The sequence below is a fragment of the Podarcis bocagei genome (genome assembly GCF_964188305.1).
Source record: "Podarcis bocagei genome assembly, chromosome: 4".
NCBI lineage: Eukaryota > Metazoa > Chordata > Lepidosauria > Squamata > Lacertidae > Podarcis > Podarcis bocagei.
In genome coordinates, this window is record NC_138128.1 from 5808784 (window position 1) to 5831187 (window position 22404).

At 45.1% G+C, this 22404-nt stretch overlaps 1 protein-coding gene across 2 annotated transcripts; it reads left to right on the plus strand.

Moving 5' to 3' along the window:
• The first annotated feature begins 1631 nt into the window (after positions 1-1631).
• On the plus strand, positions 1632-19463 carry LOC308584952 (cytochrome P450 2J5-like). Of its 2 annotated transcripts, none has more exons than XM_081190353.1 (9): positions 1632-1849; positions 4169-4331; positions 6172-6321; positions 8598-8758; positions 10306-10482; positions 10996-11137; positions 12371-12558; positions 13263-13404; positions 18834-19463. In XM_081190353.1, exons 1-9 carry the CDS (start codon positions 1682-1684, stop codon positions 19124-19126), a joined length of 1584 nt encoding a protein of 527 aa, XP_081046479.1. In that variant the 5' UTR covers positions 1632-1681; the 3' UTR covers positions 19127-19463. The 2 variants fall into 2 exon arrangements, with proteins under 2 accessions (XP_081046479.1, XP_081046480.1); XM_081190354.1 differs by lacking the exon at positions 18834-19463 and adding an exon at positions 13993-14511.
• The last annotated feature ends 2941 nt before the right edge of the window (positions 19464-22404 follow it).

Consider the following 22404-nt stretch of genomic DNA (forward strand, 5'->3'; position numbering starts at 1 on the left):
CGCCGCCTTCATCGTGCTGCTCTTTTGCAGAAGGCCTGGAGGCCTGAACCATATCATCAGATTTGGAATAATAATACTTATGTTAGAGACATAAATCATTTTGCTTCTCTGCTTAATCTTTCTGATTGTTGGGTGTGTACGCATATTCCTCCTCAATCGAAAAATTCTGGCATTTTATTACATGGTATTCCTGTAAATGCTTCATATAAGATTAGCAATAATATGAAGGACAATCGTACAAGTTCACCTCCTGTGTTTTTATCGCTTGTTGAAATAGCGTCTCATTGTTTTCGTTTCAATCATAGTAGCAGTAAATTTTTAGGTCATTATCCATATTGCAATTGGACCTATGAGTATGTTAATGGATCTTCTTGTTTTCTTAATGTTACCACTATGAGTGGTAGGCCAAAAGTTTTAGTTAATAATGTCATAACCTACATGACTTATGACCAACAGGCTGTGTGTAGAGATTTTTATGTTTGGTTCGACTGGATGAGAAAGAGCAGTAAATCTACATGTTTGCTTCAATCTGATTTATGGTTACTCTGTGGCACAAGGGCCTACAAAGAAATCCCCTCTGCTTTTTCTGGAACCTGCACTTTAGGAGTAGTGATACACCTGGTGTATAAAATGGACAAGCTCCCAGCAGTTCGTTTGCGTAACAGAAGGGAAGTACAATCACCTATTTCTCATTATATAGGGACAGCTATCTCTAGGTCTCTTCTGCCCCCTTTAGGTGTAGCCATGAATTACCGTGATCTGCATAGATTGGCAAACTGGACTGAAGCCTTGTTTAATTCTACTATCTCGGCTTTGAAAATGATTAACATGGAAATGTCGGAAATAAGAATTGTGGCTCTTCAGAATCACTATGCTTTAGATGTAGTCCTTGCATCTAAAGGTGGAGTTTGTGCTTTGATTCATTCTCATTGTTGTATGTATATAACTGATCAATCGACCAATATCTCCGCTACTATTGATTATATGGAACAAATGATAACCCATAATCCTTTGAATCCACCTGAAGGTTTTGATCCATGGGATTGGTTATTTTCTTGGTTGCCTAATGCAGTATGGTTAAGAAAAATATTATTGATTGTAATTGCATGTATTGTTGGCTTTATTATGGTGTGCTGTTGTATTCAATGCTTGCCTTCTTTGATTTCTCAATGTACTGCATGGTGGTATCGACCAAGACCCACCACAGGGGTTACAAGGGGAATTTATGTTGCAAAATATAAACGCTTAGGTAATGAGATATACGATTCTGATTAAGGTTCCCTCTTATAATATAAATATTATTCTTCTGGTTGTTACTTTTGGAGTACGGAACACAGTGAACGTTGGGCTGGAGGCAGAGAGTGTGTGTTTTTTACTGTACACAATAAATGTTGGCTGTTAGGCTCTTTTCATCTCATCTTGGTGTGAGGCTGATATTTTACCGATGGCGAGCAGGTTCTCGTCAGACCTGTTCCTGGAATGTTCCTGCAATGTACTTGATCTACCGGCATGTGGAGTCCTTGTCTGAAACACCTTTGAGGTTTGGTAACTGTCACTGTTGAGAAATATACAAATGCTGGAGGCAAATCTGTAACGCCTTCTCTGCAGGAAGAATATGAAAAGCAACCCAACCTGCCTCAGACATCCCAGAGCAGAGCTGAGGCTTAAACCTGAGGTGGCAATGGAGATCAGCAGCTGCCTTGCAGTTCTGGCGGTGTCTCTCCTGAGTCTGCAGTTCTTGAAGCTGCAGTGGGCAAGGCGCCACTTCCCACCTGGACCACTTCCGCTACCTCTCCTGGGGACCCTGTGGTGCTTTGGCTCTGGATGGCATCAAGACACCCTCTCCAAGGTACCCTTTTTTGCATATTAAGGGTTGTTTCCTAATATGAGGGTGTAGCAGTAGGACCTCCCAGCATCTGGGTCACAGAGGAAGGGCCTCTATTTGTTGCTCCAGACACCGACCCAGTTTCCTGAAGGCTACTGGTGGCATGTGAGGTGGGGTTCTTCACCACCCCTGAAGGCCACAGGCTGACTTATGGGGCACAAGGCAAACTGCTTATTGCTGTGCCTTCCAATACCTCCCCTCCTCTCTCTCTCCCTCTCCACTCTGCCTGACACAGGGGTGCCAACTTGAGTAAAACATTGAGGGGTCCCAGGTAAGCCACGTCCCGCATAATCAATCACAAGACGCACATCATTTAAATGGCAGTGTCCATCAACTTGGGGGGGGGAGGACCTGGCCCCCTCAAATATTTTATTGGGGAGGCTGAAGGGACCTCTACCCTTAGGAGTTGGCTCCTGTGGCCTGGCATGTGCACTCCAACTCATGTTCCAAGGCATGTTATAATTCTGCCCTCCCTCCACCAAATAAATAGTAGGGAATGGGTCAATCTGTCTGTTTCAGTTTCTAATTTTTTAATTTATTACAATCCCACCACGTATGGTAAAATGTCCCCTCCTTTTCCTTACACTTCCAACACATATTTGAGCTAGTTGGGGTGATATGATATGATAGCCATGTTCAAATATATAAAAGGATGTCACATAGAGGAGGGAGAAAGGTTGTTTTCTGCTGCTCCAGAGAAGCGGACACGGAGCAATGGATCCAAACTACAAGAAAGAAGATTCCACCTAAACATTAGGAAGAACTTCCTGACAGTAAGAGCTGTTCGACAGTGGAATTTGCTGCCAAGGAGTGTGGTGGAGTCTCCTACTTTGGAGGTCTTTAAGCAGAGGCTTGACAACCATATGTCAGGAGTGCTCTGATGGTGTTTCCTGCTTGGCAGGGGGTTGGACTCGATGGCCCTTGTGGTCTCTTCCAACTCTAGGATTCTATGATTCTATGATTCTATGATTCTAGTTTTATACATTTTTCCTAGCTGCACTGGTGTCATATACCATCTATACATCATCTTCATATAATTTTCTTTCAACAAAGAACAATCTGTAAATTTAAAATCAATTTCCCATAACCTTTCGCAATCGTCCATCATAATATTATGACCTGTATCTTGTGCCCATTTGATCATGACTGATTTTACCTCTTCATCTTTCGTCTCCCATTCTAACAGTATGCTGTATGATTTGGATAATTAAATAACCTTTAAAAGAGGGGAGGGGTATTGTTTTTGTTTGCTATGTTATGTGTTTTTATTTTTTCCTATTGTAAAGTGCTCTGTGATCCTCAGATAAAGGGTGTTATAGAAAATAAATAAAATAAAATAAAATAAAATAAAAACTATCAGCTTATCCCAGGAGTTTAGAAATGTTGGAAAAGAGGAAATTTTCGGAAAGAGGAAAAAACTGGATGACATTGCAACAAAGATGTAATTACCCTTTGTTGCAATTTGGCTGTGGAATTTCATGGAGTTGGTCCTGAGCACAGGTCATCAAGGTGAATCATTCAGAGCAATGTAAAGGTAAAGGTACAGCGCTCATCTCGCTTTATTGGCCGAGGGAACTGGTATACAGCTTCCGGGTCATGTGGCCAGCATGACTAAGCCACTTCTGGCAAACCAGAGCCGCGCACGCAAACGCCGTTTATCTTCCCACAGGAGCGGTACCTACTTATCTACTTGCACTTTGATGTGCTTTCGAACTGCTAGGTGGGCAGGAGCAGGGACCGAGCAACGGGAGCTCACCCCATCGCGGGGATTCAAACCGCCGACCTTCTGATCGGCAAGTCCTAGGCTCTGTGGTTTAGACCACAGCGCCAACCGCGTCCCGCAATGCAAAATAGCATGCTGCAAACCCAATTTGTTGCTTTAACTGCTCCTGTTTCTCAAATCATACCAGTCATGGACTTTTCTAAAGCATGGGGTTAGTTGGGTCATGTTGCAGAGAAAGTTTTCAGCTGTGCACAACTGGAAGGGACACATTGCAGGTGGTTGGCTATGTTTATTTGAACCCAATGCCCTGCACTAATTATGCTCATACAGTTATGCTTTTTAATTTTATTGTTTAAAATACTGAATTCTGCACATAGTGTAGAAAACAATACAACAGAATAGGGGAAAAATGATGAATCACATTTTGGTGGACAGTACATATAAATAATATAGACGACTAGTGTCCCTGGTGCTATTTTTCTACAAAAAGAAGTGCAGGAACTCACCACGAATGCCTCTCTTGTTCTCATATATGCCTTTTTAATTTTAAAATGACACAGCTGTCCAAGGTTTACGGGAAGGTCTTCACCATCTGGGTTGGGCACAAGCCGATGATTGTTGTGAATGGCTTTCGTTTGGTGAAGCAAGTGCTCAGCAACTACTCGGAAGAAACCTCATGTCGTGTAGTAACGCCCTTTGTCAGAGACACAATGAAAGCAAAGGGTAAGTGTAACCCATAAAATCATTCCCACTGCCCCCACCTCAATGTTGTTGTTGTTTAGTCCTTTAGTCGTGTCTGACTCTTCGTGACCCCCTGGACCAGAGCATGCCAGGCACTCCTGTCTTCCACTGCCTCCCGCAGTTTGGTCAAACTCTCATTAGTAGCTTCAAGAACACTGTCCAACCATCTCGTCCTCTGTCGTCCCCTTCTCCTTGTGCCCTCCATCTTCCCAACATCAGGGTCTTTTCCAGGGAGTCTTCTCTTCTCATGAGATGGCCAAAGTATTGGAGTCTCAGAACAGTGCTTTCCGTAACCCAATAAGAAAGATATGAACACAATAAAATTCAATTAAAACTAGTTTAATTGATTCAATGAAATTGATCCAGTGATGCCAGCTTCTCAAAGCCTGGTAGTCATTTACACGTTCAGTGCACAGCTGCCGCCCTCTAGCCTCTTAGTGTTCCAACTTTGGGAATTACTGGTCTAAGAAATTATTCTTCTATTATGTTCTGGGTCAAGCCCCCACCCAGGACACCTGGGACTCCCATTTGGATATCTGGGTAGCAGCCTTCCCATGATACACAGCTCCCTGTGGAACATCCACCCATCAGATGTCAAGGAGATAAAGAACTGTACAACTTTTAGAGGACATCTGAAGGCAGTTTTTTTAATGTTTGACATTTTATTACATTTTTATACATGCTGGAAGCTGTCCAGAGGGGCTAGGGAAACCCAGCCAGATAAGAGGGGGATGATGATGATAACAATTCCTAAAGAAAATATGGCAAGTAATGGTGTTCATTCAATAGCAATAGTGGGTCCACTTACAATATACTACATGAGAATCAGAAAATTTATCATGGATAAAGATATGAAGAAGGAAGGCCTGACCGGGGGCGGGGGGGCTGGAGTGGGGAGGGAGGGGGGGAAGTAAATCGGATGGTATTTTGAATTGATTTTGTTATGTAAGCCTTTTTTTCAGAAACCATATAGATTAATCTTATGTAGTTAGGCATTGTAGTATGAATGAATTTTGTTCTGTATTCTTTGTTTTATAGAATATATATAATAATGTTATGTTACTAAGCAAATTTAATAAAATAGGAGGGGGGAAGAGAATCAGAAACTTTATTGTTAGTTAACCTTTGTTTTGCTTTGTATTTATGTGCTTAAACCTTGATTTTTTTTAAAAAATGAATTTATTTTGTGTTTGTTAAATTTATTTTGTGTTTGTTAAATTGTTGGCTTTTGTCATTTTTTAATATACTGACATGCTCTGTATTTCGTATATTTGTATTTCGGCGTTTTGAATGTTTGCTGCAAGCCACATTTGACACAGCTTGTTGCAGAAAACCGGCATATTAGTAAACTTACAGGGAGCGGTGCTGGCATCTGTCTATCTCGAGAAACAATGAAGGAGTGCGCCTTGTGGGTGAGGTCAAGCTGTTGGAAGGCTGCAGCGCCTGCTGTGGCCGTAGAGACCGATGTGGGAGAAACATGTTTTGTTGCAGCTGGGGCAGATGAAGGTGCCGGGTTGTGCCGCTCCAGATGCAATGTCCCACCTTCTCCCAATATCCACCTATTCCAAAGAACGTTTGTGCCCTTAGGCCTTACTCACAGTCAGTTCAGGGGTGCAACCAATGAGCAGGGTTCTCGTAGACTTAGAATTTCAGAGCTGGGGGTGCGTTGCAAGAGGGAACTCCAGCAGGTGGCAGCAGAGAGGCTGCGGATGGTGCATTGGAATAAAGCACAGCAGTCAAGCGGCTGTCTCTTGGCCATGTTTTCTACAGATGGTTGGCTTGCAAAATTCATTTCTGAACAATAATATCTTGCTGCCCTTAGGTATCCTGTTTTCAAGTGGCCACACCTGGAAGGAGCAGCGGCGTTTTGGGATATCTGTGCTCCGATCGCTGGGCCTTGGAAGAAGAAGCATGGAGTTCTGTGTGCAAGAGGAGGCTGGCCACATGGTGGAGTTCTTCGCAAGCAAGAGAGGTCAGGAATATCATTGATTCTAAGGCACTTTTCCTAACACCAGGAATGAACCAGATCAGTCACCACCAACCAGGTCCCTCCAGATGTATTAATAATAATAATTTTTATTTATACCCTGCCCTCCTCAGCCAAGACCGGGCTCAGGGCAGCTAACAACCAATAATAAAAACAAGTTGATTGAAATACAACTTAAAAAACAGGATTAAAATACCACATTAAAACATTAAAATGCAGCCTCATCACAGGAGGAGAAAGGAAAAAAGAAAGAGGGGGAAGGAATCAAATTGATTCCAAGCCAAAGGCCAGGCAGAACAACTCTGTCTTACAGGCCCTGCGGAAAGAAATCAGATCCTGCAGGGCCCTGGTCTCATGAGATAGAGTGTTCCACCAGGCCGTAGCCAGTGTTGAAAAGGCCCTGGCTCTGGTTGAGGCTAATGTAACTTCCTTAGAGTCCGGGACCTCTAGGGTGTTGCTACTTATGGACCTTAAGGTCCTCTGTGGGGCATACCGGGAGAGGCGGTCCCGTAGGTACGAGGGTCCTAGGCCGTGAAGGGCTTTAAAGGTCAAAAGCAGCACCTTAAATCTGACCCTGTACTCCACCGGGAGCCAGTGCAGCTGGAAAAGCACTGGGTGAATATGCTCCCATGGCAGAGACCCCGTGAGGAGCCTCGCTGCAGCATTCTGCACCCGCTGGAGTTTCTGGGTCAGCTTCAAGGGCAGCCCCACGTAGAGCGAATTACAGTAGTCAAGCCTGGAGGTGACTGTCACATGGGTCACTGTGGCCAGGTTGGGGCGGGAAAGGTAAGGGACCAACTGCTTAATGCGGCAAAGGTGGAAAAATGTCGCCTTGGCTGTTGCTGTAACCTGTGCCTCCATGGAAAGGGAGGTGTCAAGGATTACACCCAAACTCTTAACGGAAGGCAATGGCACTAATTGGGCTCCCACAAGAGAAGGGAGTTGGTCCCTCATCCCCGTATCATCCTGGCCCAGCTAGAGGACCTTTGTCTTCGAAGGATTTAGATTTTGGACTGCAGTGCCCATCATTCATAGAATCATAGACTTGTAAGGGATCTCAAGGGTCATCTAGTCCAGCCCCCTGCAATGCAGGAATCACAGCTAAAGAATCTTTGACGTATGGCCATCTGTCATGGACTGGTGGGATGCAGAGGACTGATGGGAGGCACCAGCTGGGGAACTCCCAAGGGAAGAAGGCTCAGAGCCCAGGGAGTGGTGGTGGGATGGTGATGAGTGGTCAGTGGGAGAAGATTGGGAAGAGGAGGTGTTGGAAGCCGAAGAGGCAACAGGGTTTAGTGATCAGGAAGAGGCTGAGGCAGAGAGCTATCCAGAAGCAGAAGCAGAGGCTGGCGAAGAGAGAGGGCAAGAGGCAGAGATGAGGCTGGCTGCTGCTGAAGCTAGGAGGACTCTCCTTCCTGCTGTGACCAGCTCCCCTTCCCGCTGGTCTCCCAGAACATGAAGAGGGATGAGTGAAGACAGGCAAGATGATGAAGCCTCAGATTGCTTGGGAAGGAGCCGGAGAAGGAAGAGACTTAGGGAGCTGTGGAAAACCGGGGACTTTTAGTCCTTGAAACTACCTCATAGCGGCAAATCCTACCAGGAAGCGTTGCTGTGCTAGGCCTGGCCTCCAGAGCTGTCTGTGTTTTTTTGAATAAAGAGTTAACTTTGCTGGAGCCGTGTGAGTTATTGCTGACTCCAGCTGCATCCAACCACTGCGTAAAAACCTCTGGTGAAGGAGAGTCTACCAGATTCCCAGGGAGTCTGCTCCACTGCCAAACGGCTCTTGTCTACACTGACATGGGCTTATGAGTATTGTTGTACAAAACATCCGGAGGGAACCAGGTTGAAGGCTGCATCCATGAGGACTGGTGTTAACAGGGGAATGTGAACAGTTTTGCTGGATCAGAATAAAGGCCCAGGAATGGCTGCATGGAGAAGCAAACAATCAGGTCACAGGGGGGGGTGCAGTCTGTTTCTATCTGCTGTGTGTCCACTTGGTGCCACAATGATGTCAGGTGATTGGCAGGTAGGTTGCCCTGCCCACTTGTCAAAGTTGGCCCCTTGGAGTGGATTCCTTTCCCCCTGTGATCAGAAGGCCTAAAGGAGCAATATGGTTAAAAGAAGAGCAAAACAAACAAGTTGCCCTTAGAAGGGAGCAGGAGCTGAACGATTATGCAGATAAACTGTATGTGACCTTTCCAACACACATTCAACACTGCTCAGAGTGTTCATTGTGACAGAGGACACCTGTATTTTTCTAGGCGAATCTGTAGACCCTAGAACCCCCCTCTTCCATGCCTTCTGTAGTGTGATCTCCAACGTAATTTTTGGACACCCTTTCGACATTGAAGACAAAGTGTATCAGAAGCTGATAGAATGCATTGAGTACGAAGCACATTTTTTCCTCTCCACATTTCATTTGGTGAGCGACTTTGCTATTTTGCTATATTATATTATTGCAAGACAAAATGTCATCATCCTGCAGTTTGCACAGTAGCTGATAAGCTGTGAGGGGACGGGGGTTAGGATGATGTTTAAAGGGAGAGGGTTGCAGGTAAGTGGGGTTGGTGAGCAATGCAAGTGGCGGGGAGCAGCCTCTAGTGTGTATTTATACCTGAAGGAGCGTCTCCACCCCCATCACCCAGCCCGGACACTGAGGTCCAGCTCCAAGGGCCTTCTGGCAGTTCCCACACTGCAAGATGTGAGGTTACAGGAAACCAGGCAGAGGGCCTTCTCGGTGGTGGCACCTGCCCTGTGGAATGCCCTCCCATAAGATGTCAAGGCAATAAGCAATTATCTGACTTTTAGAAGACATCTGTAGGCAGCCCTGTTTAGGGAAGTTTGTAATGTTTGATGTTTTATTCTGCTTTTAATCTGTTGGGAGCCGCCCAGAATGGCTGGGGGAACCCAGACACACACCACACACACAATCTTACCAGTTTTGCAAGGCACTTTCATGCCACCTCTTGCCTGGCCTGATCCTTCTTCTGTTTGAGGGAGGTACCAGCCATCAGGGAGAATGTGCTGGGGAAAGTTGATTCCATTTGTGAAAGCTTGATGGGACACCTCAGGCCTACTTGGTGTCAGCAATCCAATGAAGAGACATGAGCAGTGGGACACCTGAGCCAATGTAGAGCTGCACTTAGAGTGCCAGACTAAGACCAGGGAGACCTAGGTTCAAATCCCCACTGGGCCATGGAGCTCCTTGGGTGACCAAGGGCCAGTCACTGCCTCTCAGCCTAACCTACCTCACAGGGCTATTGTAGGGATTACCGTATTTTTCGCTCTATAAGACACACTTTTTTCCTCCTAAAAAGTAAGGGGAAATGTGTGTGCGTCTTATGGAGCAAATGCAAGCTGCGCAGCTATCGCTGAAGCCAGCAGAGGAAGAGCTCTTGTTCTGCTGGCTTCCCAGAGAAGCGGGAGGAGGAACAGAAGGGAGCACTTACGGAGGCTCTTCCGTCCCTCATCCTGCTTTGCTGGGAAGCCAGCAGACCAGGAGGTGCTGCGCAGCTCTCCCTCTTGCTGTGTTGGCTTCAGGAATAGCTGCTCAAAGCCTCTTCAGCAAAGCAGGAGCGTTCCTCCCGCTTTGCTGAAGAGGCTTTGCGCTGCTTTCGCTGAAGCCAGCAGAGCAAGAGGGAGAGCTGTGAAGCACCTCTTGTTGTGATGCCTTAGCCTGATCCTCCCTCCTCCTTCGTCTTCAACAACATTCGATTCAGAATATATTTTTTCTTGTTTTCCTCCTCTAAAAACTAGGTGCGTCTTATGGTCGGGTGCATCTTATAGAGCGAAAAATACGGTAAATGAGGAGGGAACCATGTCCACTGCCTTGAGCTCCTTGAATAAAAAGATGCCCATTGAGGCATCTGGTTGGCTACTGTGAGAACAGGATGAGGACGCTGGACTGGACGGGCCATTGGCCTGATCAAGATCCAGGACTCTCCTTACGTTCTCTCTCTCCCCCTCCAGTTGTACGAACTGTTTCCGTGGCTGATGCGCCACCTCCCAGGACCCCACCAGAAGGCCTTCTCATGCTTGGAGCATATCCATTCATTTGGAAGGAGTGAGATCAGAAGGCACAAGGAGAAGAGGGAAACAGATGAACCACGGGATTTCATTGACTTCTATCTGGATGAAATAAATAAAGTAAGTGGCTGTTGGAATGGGGACAATTTGCTCTTCAAAGGCTCTGAAGGAACACCATTCTCTGTAGGTTGATGGGCTCTGTCCAAAGCGTGGATGTATGAGTCTGCCAGTTTTGGTTTTCTCTTCTTCTTTCTTAGCCTCAAGTCCAGTTTGCCACGTTTCTGCATAGCTTGTGGATTTATTTATTTCATAAGATTTATATACTGCTTGATAGTTTTAAAAAGAGAAAAAACAAAAAAAAAACCCCTCAAAGCAGTTTACAAAAGGAATAAAACAATGAATTTGTCTAGTGTTGGACTACTACCTGGGAGACCAGGATTCGAATCCCCACTCAGCTCACCCCAGTGACCATGGCCCAGCCACTGCCCCTCACAGCCTAGCCTACCTCACAGGGGTGTTGTGGGGATTAAATGAGGGTGGGGGAGAACCATGTACACTACACCCCTTGAGCTGCTTGGAGAACAAAGATGGGATATCCGTGCAATAAATCAATATATTCATTGTCAACAACAGAAGGATGACGACCCCGAATCGACCTTTGACGAAGCCAACTTGGTTCATGTCATTTACGACCTCTTCACAGCCGGGACAGATACTGGTTCATCCACTTTGTGCTGGGCTCTGCTCTTCATGGTGGTTTATCCAGACATCCAAGGTGAGAGCCGGGATGTCAATGCTCTTGAAATGTTTCAGTCCAGAGGGAGTTTGTGCAGAAGCTGGGCACCGGAAAAGCGGAAGAGGGCCGTGGCCCAAATCAAGTACAGTTTTTTTAATGTGGTGTGTGAGAGAGAAAACCCACATATTCATTGTTGGTTTGAAAAGTTCCTAAGCATTTCTGTACACCCACATCAACATGTAACAACTAGGGCAACTCATTGTATCTTCTGGTATAAAGCCCTGTCCTGATGGCACCACCAGTTTTCAATATGTCTTTCTGCCCCCGTGATTTGGAACTCAATAGGTGTCCATGGTCACCATATTGTATTACTGTCAAAATGTGTATATTTGGAGAAATATGCACAGTTTCCCTCTTTTTTCCAGTCTTCAGGTCTCTTTATTTCTTCACCAGTTTGCAAATTCCACTCCCTGCCCCATGCTCCTAGTCCTCATGATAATCTGTCAGCATTTTAAGTGCGTATTTCTTCCCCCAAAACCACATTTTTGTATGCAGTGTTTGCCTAATATAGATACTTTTGCAATATCTAAATAATATAAAGCATTTCCCCCTGTTATTTTAACTACGCCAGGCACACCTTTCCCTAATACACATATTTCTGTACACATTTTCTATTGGGGAATTGCATGACTTTCAGGGCTGGTGCTCAGCGGCCATTTCTGATACTTTGAATCACTCTGAGCTTGTGTTGGAATGCATTAATTGTTTGATGAATTTGTGTTTGTTTGGGTTTTTTGCCTTATTTATACACTGTTGTGTTTTTTATATGATTATAGAGATTGTAATGTTTGTTAATTTTTATGCTGTTGTTAATTGTGAGACACTTTGCACTCAATACTGTTTTTGCAAATGTGGGATGCAAATAATAGAATGATAGAATTGCAGAGATGGGGGGGACCCAAGGGGTCTCTCTTCCAACCCTCTGTGATGCGGGAATCACTTTTATTATTAAATTGGGTCAAATCAAATGATTTGGAGAAGTGCACATTTTGAAGAGTAGTTGTGTTTTGGTACTTGTCTTGTTTTGAAAGGGGCGAAATGGGAATTTGTATGCAAATCAAGCAAAATTTCATCCCCACCCGTATCCTTAGGAATTCATTTCCACCTCAATTACAAATGTCTTTATGGACTGAGGGTGCCGTAGGGTTTCTAGAGCTGCGCAGTCATCATAGTAAGATTGCTTTGGTTCTAAATGTGAACATGATTCCACAGAGAAAGTTCAGGCCGAGATTGATGCTGCCGTGACACGTTCCCAACGCATCTCCTATGAGGATCGGATGAACCTGCCCTACACCAATGCTGTCATTCATGAAATCCAGCGCTACAAATACGTTCTCTTGGTTGGAAATTTCAGGCAATGTGCAAAGGATGCAACTATTTTCGGTTTTCCCATGAAAAAGGTACAGAACTTCCCCCCCCCCCACAACAAAATTAAAATTTAGTGCACATCCTGCCAATAGCTACACCGATGAGAGTCTTCTAGATAATGGGCAGCATGTGCCCAGCAGATCAAGTCTCCCTGGTTTGTTTATACTCCACACTTCCTCACAAATGAATCCCAAGGCTGCTAACAAATACATCATAATACAAAGTACAATCAGGGCTTTTTCCCCCAGCCAGAACTCACTGGAAATCAGTTCTGGCACCCCTCAGGTGGGTGCCATCGCCATTGTAAGAGAACAAGGGAGGTATTCATGGTGAGTTCCTTCACCTCTTTTTCTAGAAAAACAGCACTGAGTACAATGATAACAAAGCCCACCTAAAATACCAATTAAAGGCATACAAAACAATCATAATGAAAGAAATTGTGCAGTAGTCTGACTTCCTGCACCCCTATAATGTTTTCCTGAGCTGGGCTCAGGGAAGAATTTCAGGAGTCACAGATGCCCATATTAAATGAGAGCTAGATTCTTCACTGGCTTGGATCAAAATCTGAGCCTTGGAAGAATTACAGGATTCCTTTCATGTATGTCTACCAGCCGTCCCAGCCTACCAGAGCTCTCCTCCCTTTCTGTTTATCTGGCAACTCAAGGTACCAAAAGCAGCATTATACAGCGGTCCGAAGGCCAGGTTAAACTCAGGCAGTTTGTGTCTCTCTTTGCAGGATACAGTAATTATTCCTGATATAGCATCTGCACTATATGACCCTGAAGAGTGGGAGACGCCTCACCAGTTCAACCCAAACCACTTCCTGGATAAAGAAGGGAACTTCTTCGTCAGAGACGCCTTCATTCCATTTTCAATAGGTAAATGTGACTTGCCATTCAGTGCAGAGAGCAATGTAATGGCTGGTTCTAGAGCAGAGTTTCCCAACCTTGGGTCTCCAGCTGTCTTTGGACTACAATTCCCATCATCCCTGACCACTGGTCCTGCTAGCTGGGGATGATGGGAGTTGTAGTCCAAAGGCAGCTGGAGACCCAGTGTTGGGAAACACTGGGCTAGAGCAAGGAAGGGTGGGGCTACATTTTTTCAAACCAAGGACCACATTTCCTTTTGGGCAAGATACAAATGTGGGCAGGGCAGCGAATACAGATGTTGCCTTGTGACAGTTTTCTACGCACACTCCCTCTGTATCCCCAAATCCAGGCAAAAACACCCAAGAAGGGTATGAAGGAGGGTTGTTGAATGGTGCGACTCAGGAGGGCATGGGATCTGGGGGGAGCGCCAAGGGCCAGGTAGAGAGGTCTTAAGGGCCACATACCTTAGGCCTGAGGTATCCCAATCCCTGGACCAGAGACGTCAACACAACATGGGCGAAATCTCTTGGAAAACCTTACGTTGTTGGCCACCCTAAGCTGTCCAGTTATTACAGTGGGTAGTATCTCCTTCCTTAGGGAAGCGTCTCTGTCTTGGGGAGAATCTGGCGAGGATGGAGATTTTCCTCTTCTTCACTAACCTGCTGCAAGCGTTCACGTTACGGCTGCCTGATGGCGTGCGGGAGATCAACACAAACTCTGTGAGAGGAGGGTTAGCTGTGCAACCGTATCCTTACATGATCTGTGCTGTTCCTCGCAAGGCTAGAGCTTGGAAGAGGGAACAAGAGGCTAGCCCAGAGAGCCTAGAAGCAGACGTCACCAAACCAAGCTGTTGTAGTTTAGTCGTTTAGTCGTGTCCGGCTCTTCATGACCCCATGGACCAGAGCACACCAGGCACTCCTGTCTTCCACTGCCTCCCGCAGTTTGGTCAAACTCATGTTCGTAGCTTCAAGAACACCGTCCAACCATCTCGTCCTCTGTCGTCCCCTTCTCCTTGTGCCCTCCATCTTTCCCAACATCAGGGTCTTTTCCAGAGAGTCTTCTCTTCTCATGAGGTGGCCAAAGTACTGGAGCCTCAGCTTTAGGATCTGTCCTTCCAGGGAGCACTCAGGGCTGATTTCCTTCAGAATGGAGAGGTTTGAGAGACTTCCGGGTTAGCGCGAAAGGCTAATGGCGGATTCCCTCCGAGCTCCGGAGGAAATCGGCTCTGTAGAAGACGGGTCTTGCCGCGGCGGCGACGTGGGGACCCTCAGAAACCACAGGCGCTGAAGCCTGTGGACCTGGTGACTCGGCAGGCACCATTTGCGCCCCCCGACCTGCGAAGGAGCCTTTTTAAAGGCTTCGGAGCGGGGGACTGAGAGTGGCGTGGTGCTGAGAGTAAACCGCTTCTTCTACGGAGTGAAGCCGCAAGCCATGGCCAGAGAACGCTGACTTCTTCCTTTGAACATTTGGACTTTAAAAGTAACAACCCGTGAGTAGTACAGAAATTGGAACTAAAAATCGCTTTTTCTGAATTTGGCACGATCGAGGGAGGTGCTAAAAGGAAGTCCGTCTCCCCTTCCTGTAGACAAATTAAAGCAAGAATTGATAACTAAGGTTGAGAGAAAATCCTTCTCTTTACAGGATAAAAGCTATTAATTCCACGACTTGGCAATATAAGTAACTGTGCTGGAGGATAAGAACTGATTTTAAGAGCTGAAGTGCAACCCCCCGGGACCCGGGAGTGATCCACAAGAGAGCCTGCTGAGGAGACATAAAGAGTTTGACAGCTGTCAAATTAGCTGTCAAAGTTGGAAAAGGAAAAAAAATTGGTTTCTGCTATCTTTGCTGGTTGTTTTTGTTACAATTTGACTTTAAACTGTTGAAAACAAAGAAGAATAGAAACAAATTAACTTGAATGTTGATTTGGAGGTGGAAGGAATATTAAGTAACTAGAATCCCTCTAGAGGGGGTTCTGAGACATTACAATGGCTGCAGATGGAAAAATACAGGATGAGCTGGATAGAATGTTTTTTCTCTTGGGAAAGTTACAAGGTCAGAGTGAAGCTTTGGCTACAAATGCTACAACTTTGAATTTAAAAGTAAACAAACTTGCTGTATGTGTCAAGGACTTGACTCAAGAAACCTATGCAGCTGAACAAGAAGAGATATGTGCTGTTTCAGAGGGGTGGGAAGGAGGAGCTGAAATGACGCAGACGACAAAGGAGAGCCAGAGGCCTGCTAAGATAGATGCTAAGAAAAACAAGATTTGGATGATGAGAGCTTGGTTTGAATTAGAGAATGAAGAATGGAGGGATCTCCCTATCGGGAGATCTGAAGACCTACGGATTACAAATCTGATCAAGGCGAAAGTTGGAGCATTTGGGACATTTGGACTTAAAAGTAACAAGAAACAAGATTTGGGCTCCACTTTTGAACATGGAGGTCTGGTTGGAAGAAACATAGACCCTATTGGGACAGAGCTTCTCCAAGAACTGATGTCTAATATAAAGGACTACCAAAAAAACCGGCAGAGAGGGACTGAGAGAGATTTGAGGGCCTCGGACGTGAGATCTCCAGGCTGATAGTGGATGGACTGATGGACATCTTTTGGGGATGGAAACCGGGAAAGGGGGGGGTGAGAGTTTTGGAATCCAAAGGGTGTATAATTATATGGTTTTTTTTGCTATTTTGTTTTGCAATAAATATAAAAATTGGGAAATTCGTGGAAGGGAATTTGGGCCGACCTTAGAAAAGGGTGTAAAGAATGAGTATTGTTGTTTAAATTGAGGTTTATAAGTTAAAACTGGTTAATTAAGATGAATTAAGTATAATAATAATAAGGTAAAAGCAGGGGACAAGAGCTAAATTATTGGAATTGGAATACAAGAAGGGGAGGTGTGGGGAAGTCAGAGAAAGAGGTTAAGGAAATAAGGATTTTTAAACTATATTTGTTATTCGTGTTGTGTTTGTTTGTGTCTTTGTGTTTGTTTAAAACTTTAATAAAAATGTATTAAAAAAAAACACAGAATGGATAGGTTTGATCTTCTTGCAGTCCATGGGACTCCCAAGAGTCTCCTCCAGCACCATAATTCAAAAGCATCAGTTTTTCAGTGATCAGCCTTCTTTATGGTCCAGCTCTCACTTCCCTACATCACGACTGGGAAAACCATATGTTAACTATACGGACCTTTGTCAACAAGGTGATGTCTTTGCTTTTTAAGATGCTGTCTAGGTTTGTCATTGCTTTTCTCCCAAGAAGCAGGCGTCTTTTAATTTTGTGACTGCTGTCACCATCTGTAGTGATCATGGAACCCAAGAAAGTAAAATCTCTCACTGCCTCCATTTCTTCCCCTTCTATTTGCCAGGAAGTGATGGGACCAGTGGCCATGATCTTAGATTTTTTGATGTTGAGCTTTAGACGATATTTTGCGCTCTCCTCTTTCACCCTCATTAAAAGGTTTCCTCCTCACTTTCTACCATTAAGGTTGTGTCATTTGCATATATAAGGTTGTTGATATTTCTTACGGCAATCTTAATTCCAGTCTAGCCTTTCACATGATGAATTCTGCATATGTTAAATAAGCAGGAAGGCAATATACAGCCTTGTCGTACTCCTTTCCCAATTTTGAACCAATCAGTTGTTCCATATCCAGTTCTAACTGTAGCTTCTTGTCCCACATAGAGATTTCTCAGGAGACAGATGAGGTGATCAGGCACTCCCATTTCTTTAAGAATTTGCCATAGTTTGCCAATGAAGCAAAAGTAGATTTTTTCTGGAACTCTCTAGCTTTTTCCATATCCCTCATGTTTGCAATTTGGTCTCTGGTTCCTCTGCCCCTTCGAAATCCAGCTTGCACTTCTGGGAGTTCTCAGTCTACATAAAGCTTAAAGCTGCCTTGTAGAATTTTAAGCATAACCTTGCTAGCGTGTGAAATTAGTGCAATTGTGCTGTAGTTGGAACATTCTTTGGCACTGCCCTTCTTTGGGATTGGGATGTAGACTGATCTTCTCCAATCCTCTGGCCACTGCTGAGTTTTCCAAATTTGCTGGCATATTGAGTGTAGCACCTTAACAGCACCATCTTTTAAAATTTTAAATAGTTCAGCTGGAATGTCATCACTTCCACTGGCAAGACGTCCATATCTTTCTGGTATAATTCCTCTGTATATTCTTGCCACCTCTTCCTGATGTATTCTGCTTCTGTAAGGTCTTTTCCACTTTTGTCCTTTATTATGGTAATCTTTGTACGAAATGTTCCTTTCATATCTCCAATTTTCTTGGACAGATCTCTGGTTTTTCCCATTCTGTTGTTTTCCTCTATTTCTTTGCATTGCTCGTTTAAGAAGGCCCTCTTGTATCTCCTTGCTATTTTTTGGAAATCTGCATTCAATTTCCTGAATCTTTCACTATCTCCCTCACATTTTGCTTGCCTTCTCTCCCCCACTATTTATAAGGCCTCACTGGACAGCCACTTTCTTACATTTCCTTTTCATTGAGATGGTTTTCGTTGCTGCCTCCTGTATAATGTTACGAGCTTCCATCCATAGTTCTTCAGGCACTCTGTCCACCAAATCTAAATCCTTAAACCTGTTCCTCACTTCCACTGTGTATTCATAAGGGATTTAATTTAGATTGTATCTTACTGGCCCGGTGGTTTTTTCCTAATTTTGCTATGATGATCTGAGCCACAGTCTGCTCCAGGTCTTGTTTTTGCTGTCTGTATAGAGCTTCTCCATCTTTGGCTGCAGAGAATAATTAATCTGATTTCGATGCTGTCCATCTGGTGATGTCCATGTGTAGAGTCGTCTCTTGTGTTGTTGGAAAAGAGTGTTTGTGATGACCAGCTTGTTCTCTTGTCAGAACTCTATTAGCCTTTGCCCTGCTTCGTTTTGAACTCCAAGGCCAAACTTGCCAGTTGTTCCTTTTATCTCTTGATTCCCTACTTTAGCATTCTAATCCCACATAATGAGAAGAACATCCTTCATTGGTGTCATTTCTAGAAGGTGTTGTAAGTCTTCATAGAATCAGACAATTTCAGTTTCTTCAGCACCGGTAGTTGGTGCATAAACTTGGATTACTGTGATGTTAAAAGTTCTGCCTTGGATTCGTATCGAGATCATTCTATCATTTTTGAGATTGCATCCCAGTACAGCTTTCGCCACTCTTTTGTTGACTATGAGGGTGACTCCATTTCTTTTACCGGATTCTTGCCCCCAGTAATAGATATGTGGATTCTTGCCCACAGTAATAGATATGATGGACATCTGAACATTCGCCCATTCCCATCCATTTTAGTTGACTGATGCCCAGGATGTCAATATTTATTCTTGCCATCTCATTTTTGACCATATCCAGCTTACCAAGGTTCATGGTTCTTACATTCCAGGTTCCTATGCAATATTTTTCTTTACAGCATTGGACTTTCCTTTTGCTTCCAGGCATATCCGCAACTGAGCGTCCTTTCGGCTTTGGCCCAGCCGCTTCATCAGCTCTGAATCTACTTGTACTTGTCCTTCGCTCTTCCTCAGTAGCGTGTTGGATACCTTCCGACCTGAGGGGCTCATCTTCCAGCATAATAACTTTTATGTGCCTGTTGTCTTTGTCCATGGAGTTTTCTTGTCAGGGATACTGGAGTGGCTTGCCATTTCCTGCTCCAGGTGGATCACGTTTAGTCAAAACTCTCCACTGTGACCTGTCCGTCTTGGGTGGCCCTGCAAGGTATAGCTCATAGCTTCTCTGAGTTATTCAAGCCCCTTCGCCATGACAAGGCAGTGATCCATGAACCAAGCTACTTTCCCATGAATCCTGATGGAGAACACTCAACTGCATTGGTTAAGAAATCTGATGTTGCTGAACAGGAATTCCTCTGTAGAAACCCAGTTTGTGGGTACAGGGCTTCCTAACCAAACTCAACAGTGATCTTCTAGATGTGAATGTCTTCCAGCTGCTAATTTATTTGCAATACGATTCAACACTTGTTTTCAACTGGGACCTTCTGCATGCCAAGCAGTTGATCTACCATGGCTCTTTTCCCTAATTGCAATAAGGAATAAACCAAGTCATAATAATAATAATAATAATAATAATAATAATAATAATAATAACAATAACAATAACAATAACAATAATAATAATTTATTATATATACCCCGCCCATCTGGCTGGGCCTCCCCAGCCACTCTGGGCGGCTTCCATAGAAACCAAAAATACAGTAAAATATCACACGTTAAAAACTTCCCTGAACAGGGCTGCCTTAAGATGTCTTCTGAATGTCAGGTAGTTGTTTATCGCTTTGACATCTGCTGGAAGCGCGTTCCACAGGGCGGGCGCCACTACCGAGAAGGCCCTCTGCCTGGTTCCCTGTAGCATTGCTTCTTGCAATGAGGGAACCGCCAGAAGGCCCTCGGCGCTGGACCTCAGCGTCCGGGCAGAATGATGGGGGTGGAGACGCTCCTTCAGGTATACTGGACCGAGGCCGTTTAGGGCTTTAAAGGTCAGCACCAACACTTTGAATTGTGCTCGGAAACGTACTGGGAGCCAATGTAGGTCTTTCAAGACCGGTGTTATATGGTCTCGGTGGCCGCCCCCAGTCACCAGTCTAGCTGCCGCATTCTGGATTAGTTGTAGTTTCCGAGTCACCTTCAAAGGTAGCCCCACATAGAGCGCATTGCAGTAGTCCAAGCGGGAGATAACCAGAGCATGCACCACTCTGGCGAGACAGTCCGCAGGCAGATTGGGTCTCAGCCTACGTACCAGATGGAGCTGGTAAACAGCTGCCCTGGACACAGATTTGACCTGTGCCTCCATGGACAGCTGTGAGTCCAAAATGACTCCCAGGCTGCGCACCTGGTCCTTCAGGGGCACAGTTACCCCATTCAGGACCAGGGAATCCTCCAAACCTGCCCGCCTCCTGTCCCCCAAAAACAGTACTTCTGTCTTGTCAGGATTCAACCTCAATCTGTTAGCCGCCATCCATCCTCCAACCGCCTCCAGACACTCACGCAGGACCTTCACTGCCTTCACTGGTTCTGATTTAAAAGAGAGGTAGAGCTGGGTATCATCCGCATACTGATGAACACCCAGCCCAAACCTCCTGATGATCTCTCCCAGCGGCTGCATGTAAATGTTGAAAAGCATGGGGGAGAGGACAGAACCCTGAGGCACCCCACAAGTGAGAGCCCAGGGGTTTGAACACTCATCCCCCACCACCACTTTCTGAACACGGCCCAGGAGGAAGGAGCGGAACCACTGTATAACAGTGCCCCCAGCTCCCAGCTCCTCAAGACGGTCCAGAAGGATGCTATGGTCGATGGTATCAAACGCCGCTGAGAGATCCAGCAGAACAAGGAAACAGCTCTCACCTTTGTCCCTAGCACGCCGGAGATCATCAACCAGTGCGACCAAGGCAGTTTCAGTCCCATGATGAGGCCTGAATCCCGACTGGAAGGGATCCAAATGGTCCGCTTCTTCCAGGCGTGCCTGGAGTTGTTCGGCAACCGCTCGCTCAATCACCATGCCCAGGAATGGAAGATTTGAGACTGGGCGATAGTTGGCCATCGTGGCCGCATCTAAAGATGGTTTTTTAAGAAGCGGTTTAATAACCGCCTCTTTCAGTGGGTCTGGGAAGGCTCCCTCACGGAGGAAAGCATTCACTACCCCACGAAGCCCATCGCCCAGCCCTTCCCGGCTAGCTTTTATAAGCCAGGATTGGCAAGGATCCAGGAGACAGGTGGTTCGTTTCACTCGTCCAAGCAGCCTGTCCACATCCTCGGAGGTAACAGATTGGAATTGATCCCACTCAACTTGACTAGACAGAACTCTAGCACTCTCCCGCCCCGGCCCTGCTCCCATGGTGGAGTCTACTTCTTCCCGAATCTGAGCGATTTTATCTGCAAAAAACTTTGCAAAATCATTGCAGGAGAACATTGCAGGAGAACATTGCAGGAGAACAAGTCATTTCAATCATGTGTCGGCCATGTATTGATGAGGAACCTAGCATATAATGAAACTGGTCCTTGCAGGCTACAGAAAGATACAGCTCTTTCACATGAAGGACAAGCATGAGTGCAGCTTTCCCAGAAAGCAGCTCAGGTTTCGCACAAATTGTAGCCCCACGCATATCAATTTTCTGGCTCAAACTTCATCGTTCATGGGCTGGTTTATTGGCAAACCACCCTCTCAGCCTGAGGCCCTGTCTGTATTGTAGTAATAATACTGACCTGCTATACAGGATTGCTTCCTTGCCAGTGTAGGTGCCTTGCCAGTATCATGTTTGAGGCGTTCCCAAAGTAAAGGATGGATTGAACTCTGATTAATAAGAATACACACAGAGGCTTGAACCAGCAAGACTCTGGGAAGGGTGCGTATAATAATCTCTCTCCCTCTACACCTCTGCCCAGGTCGTTTTATTCACAAAAGAACTTTTTACAGAGTGTTCGTAAGAACCAATCAGATTTCTTCTGAGCATTTCAACAAACCCCACGTGGGGAAAAGTTAAACTACCTAAACTAATTAAGCACGGGGTAAACAAAGAACAGAACTACAAAGGAGTACATTTGGCAACCCCGGAGGTGATAAACAAGCAATATACTTGATAAGAAGGATGGCTAGGAGGACAGCGATCATTATCACCTTCATGTGAAACCTGTTTCCTGGCCCTAAGATTAACATCCTAGGATTAACATATCAGAAAGGCTACTTCAAAGAAACTTGCCCACTGTCTTTGATGACCCAGGATGCCTGCCTGGCTGTGTATGTGACTTGTGAAGAAAGAGAAATGGAACAGGGATGCAGAGATGTGGATTGATCAAGAATCATATCAAAATAGTTCAAACCCAGTCAATGCAATGCTTTCATTGCTGACACAGATGGCTTACTCTATATTTGTTATAATTCCTCATAGCAATCCCACCTGATCACCACATCTCACCGTTTTTATTAATTTTTTATTTTTTAAATTTTTTATTTGTTTTGTTTTTGTTAAGAGTTTAAGATAGTAGAGATTAAGGT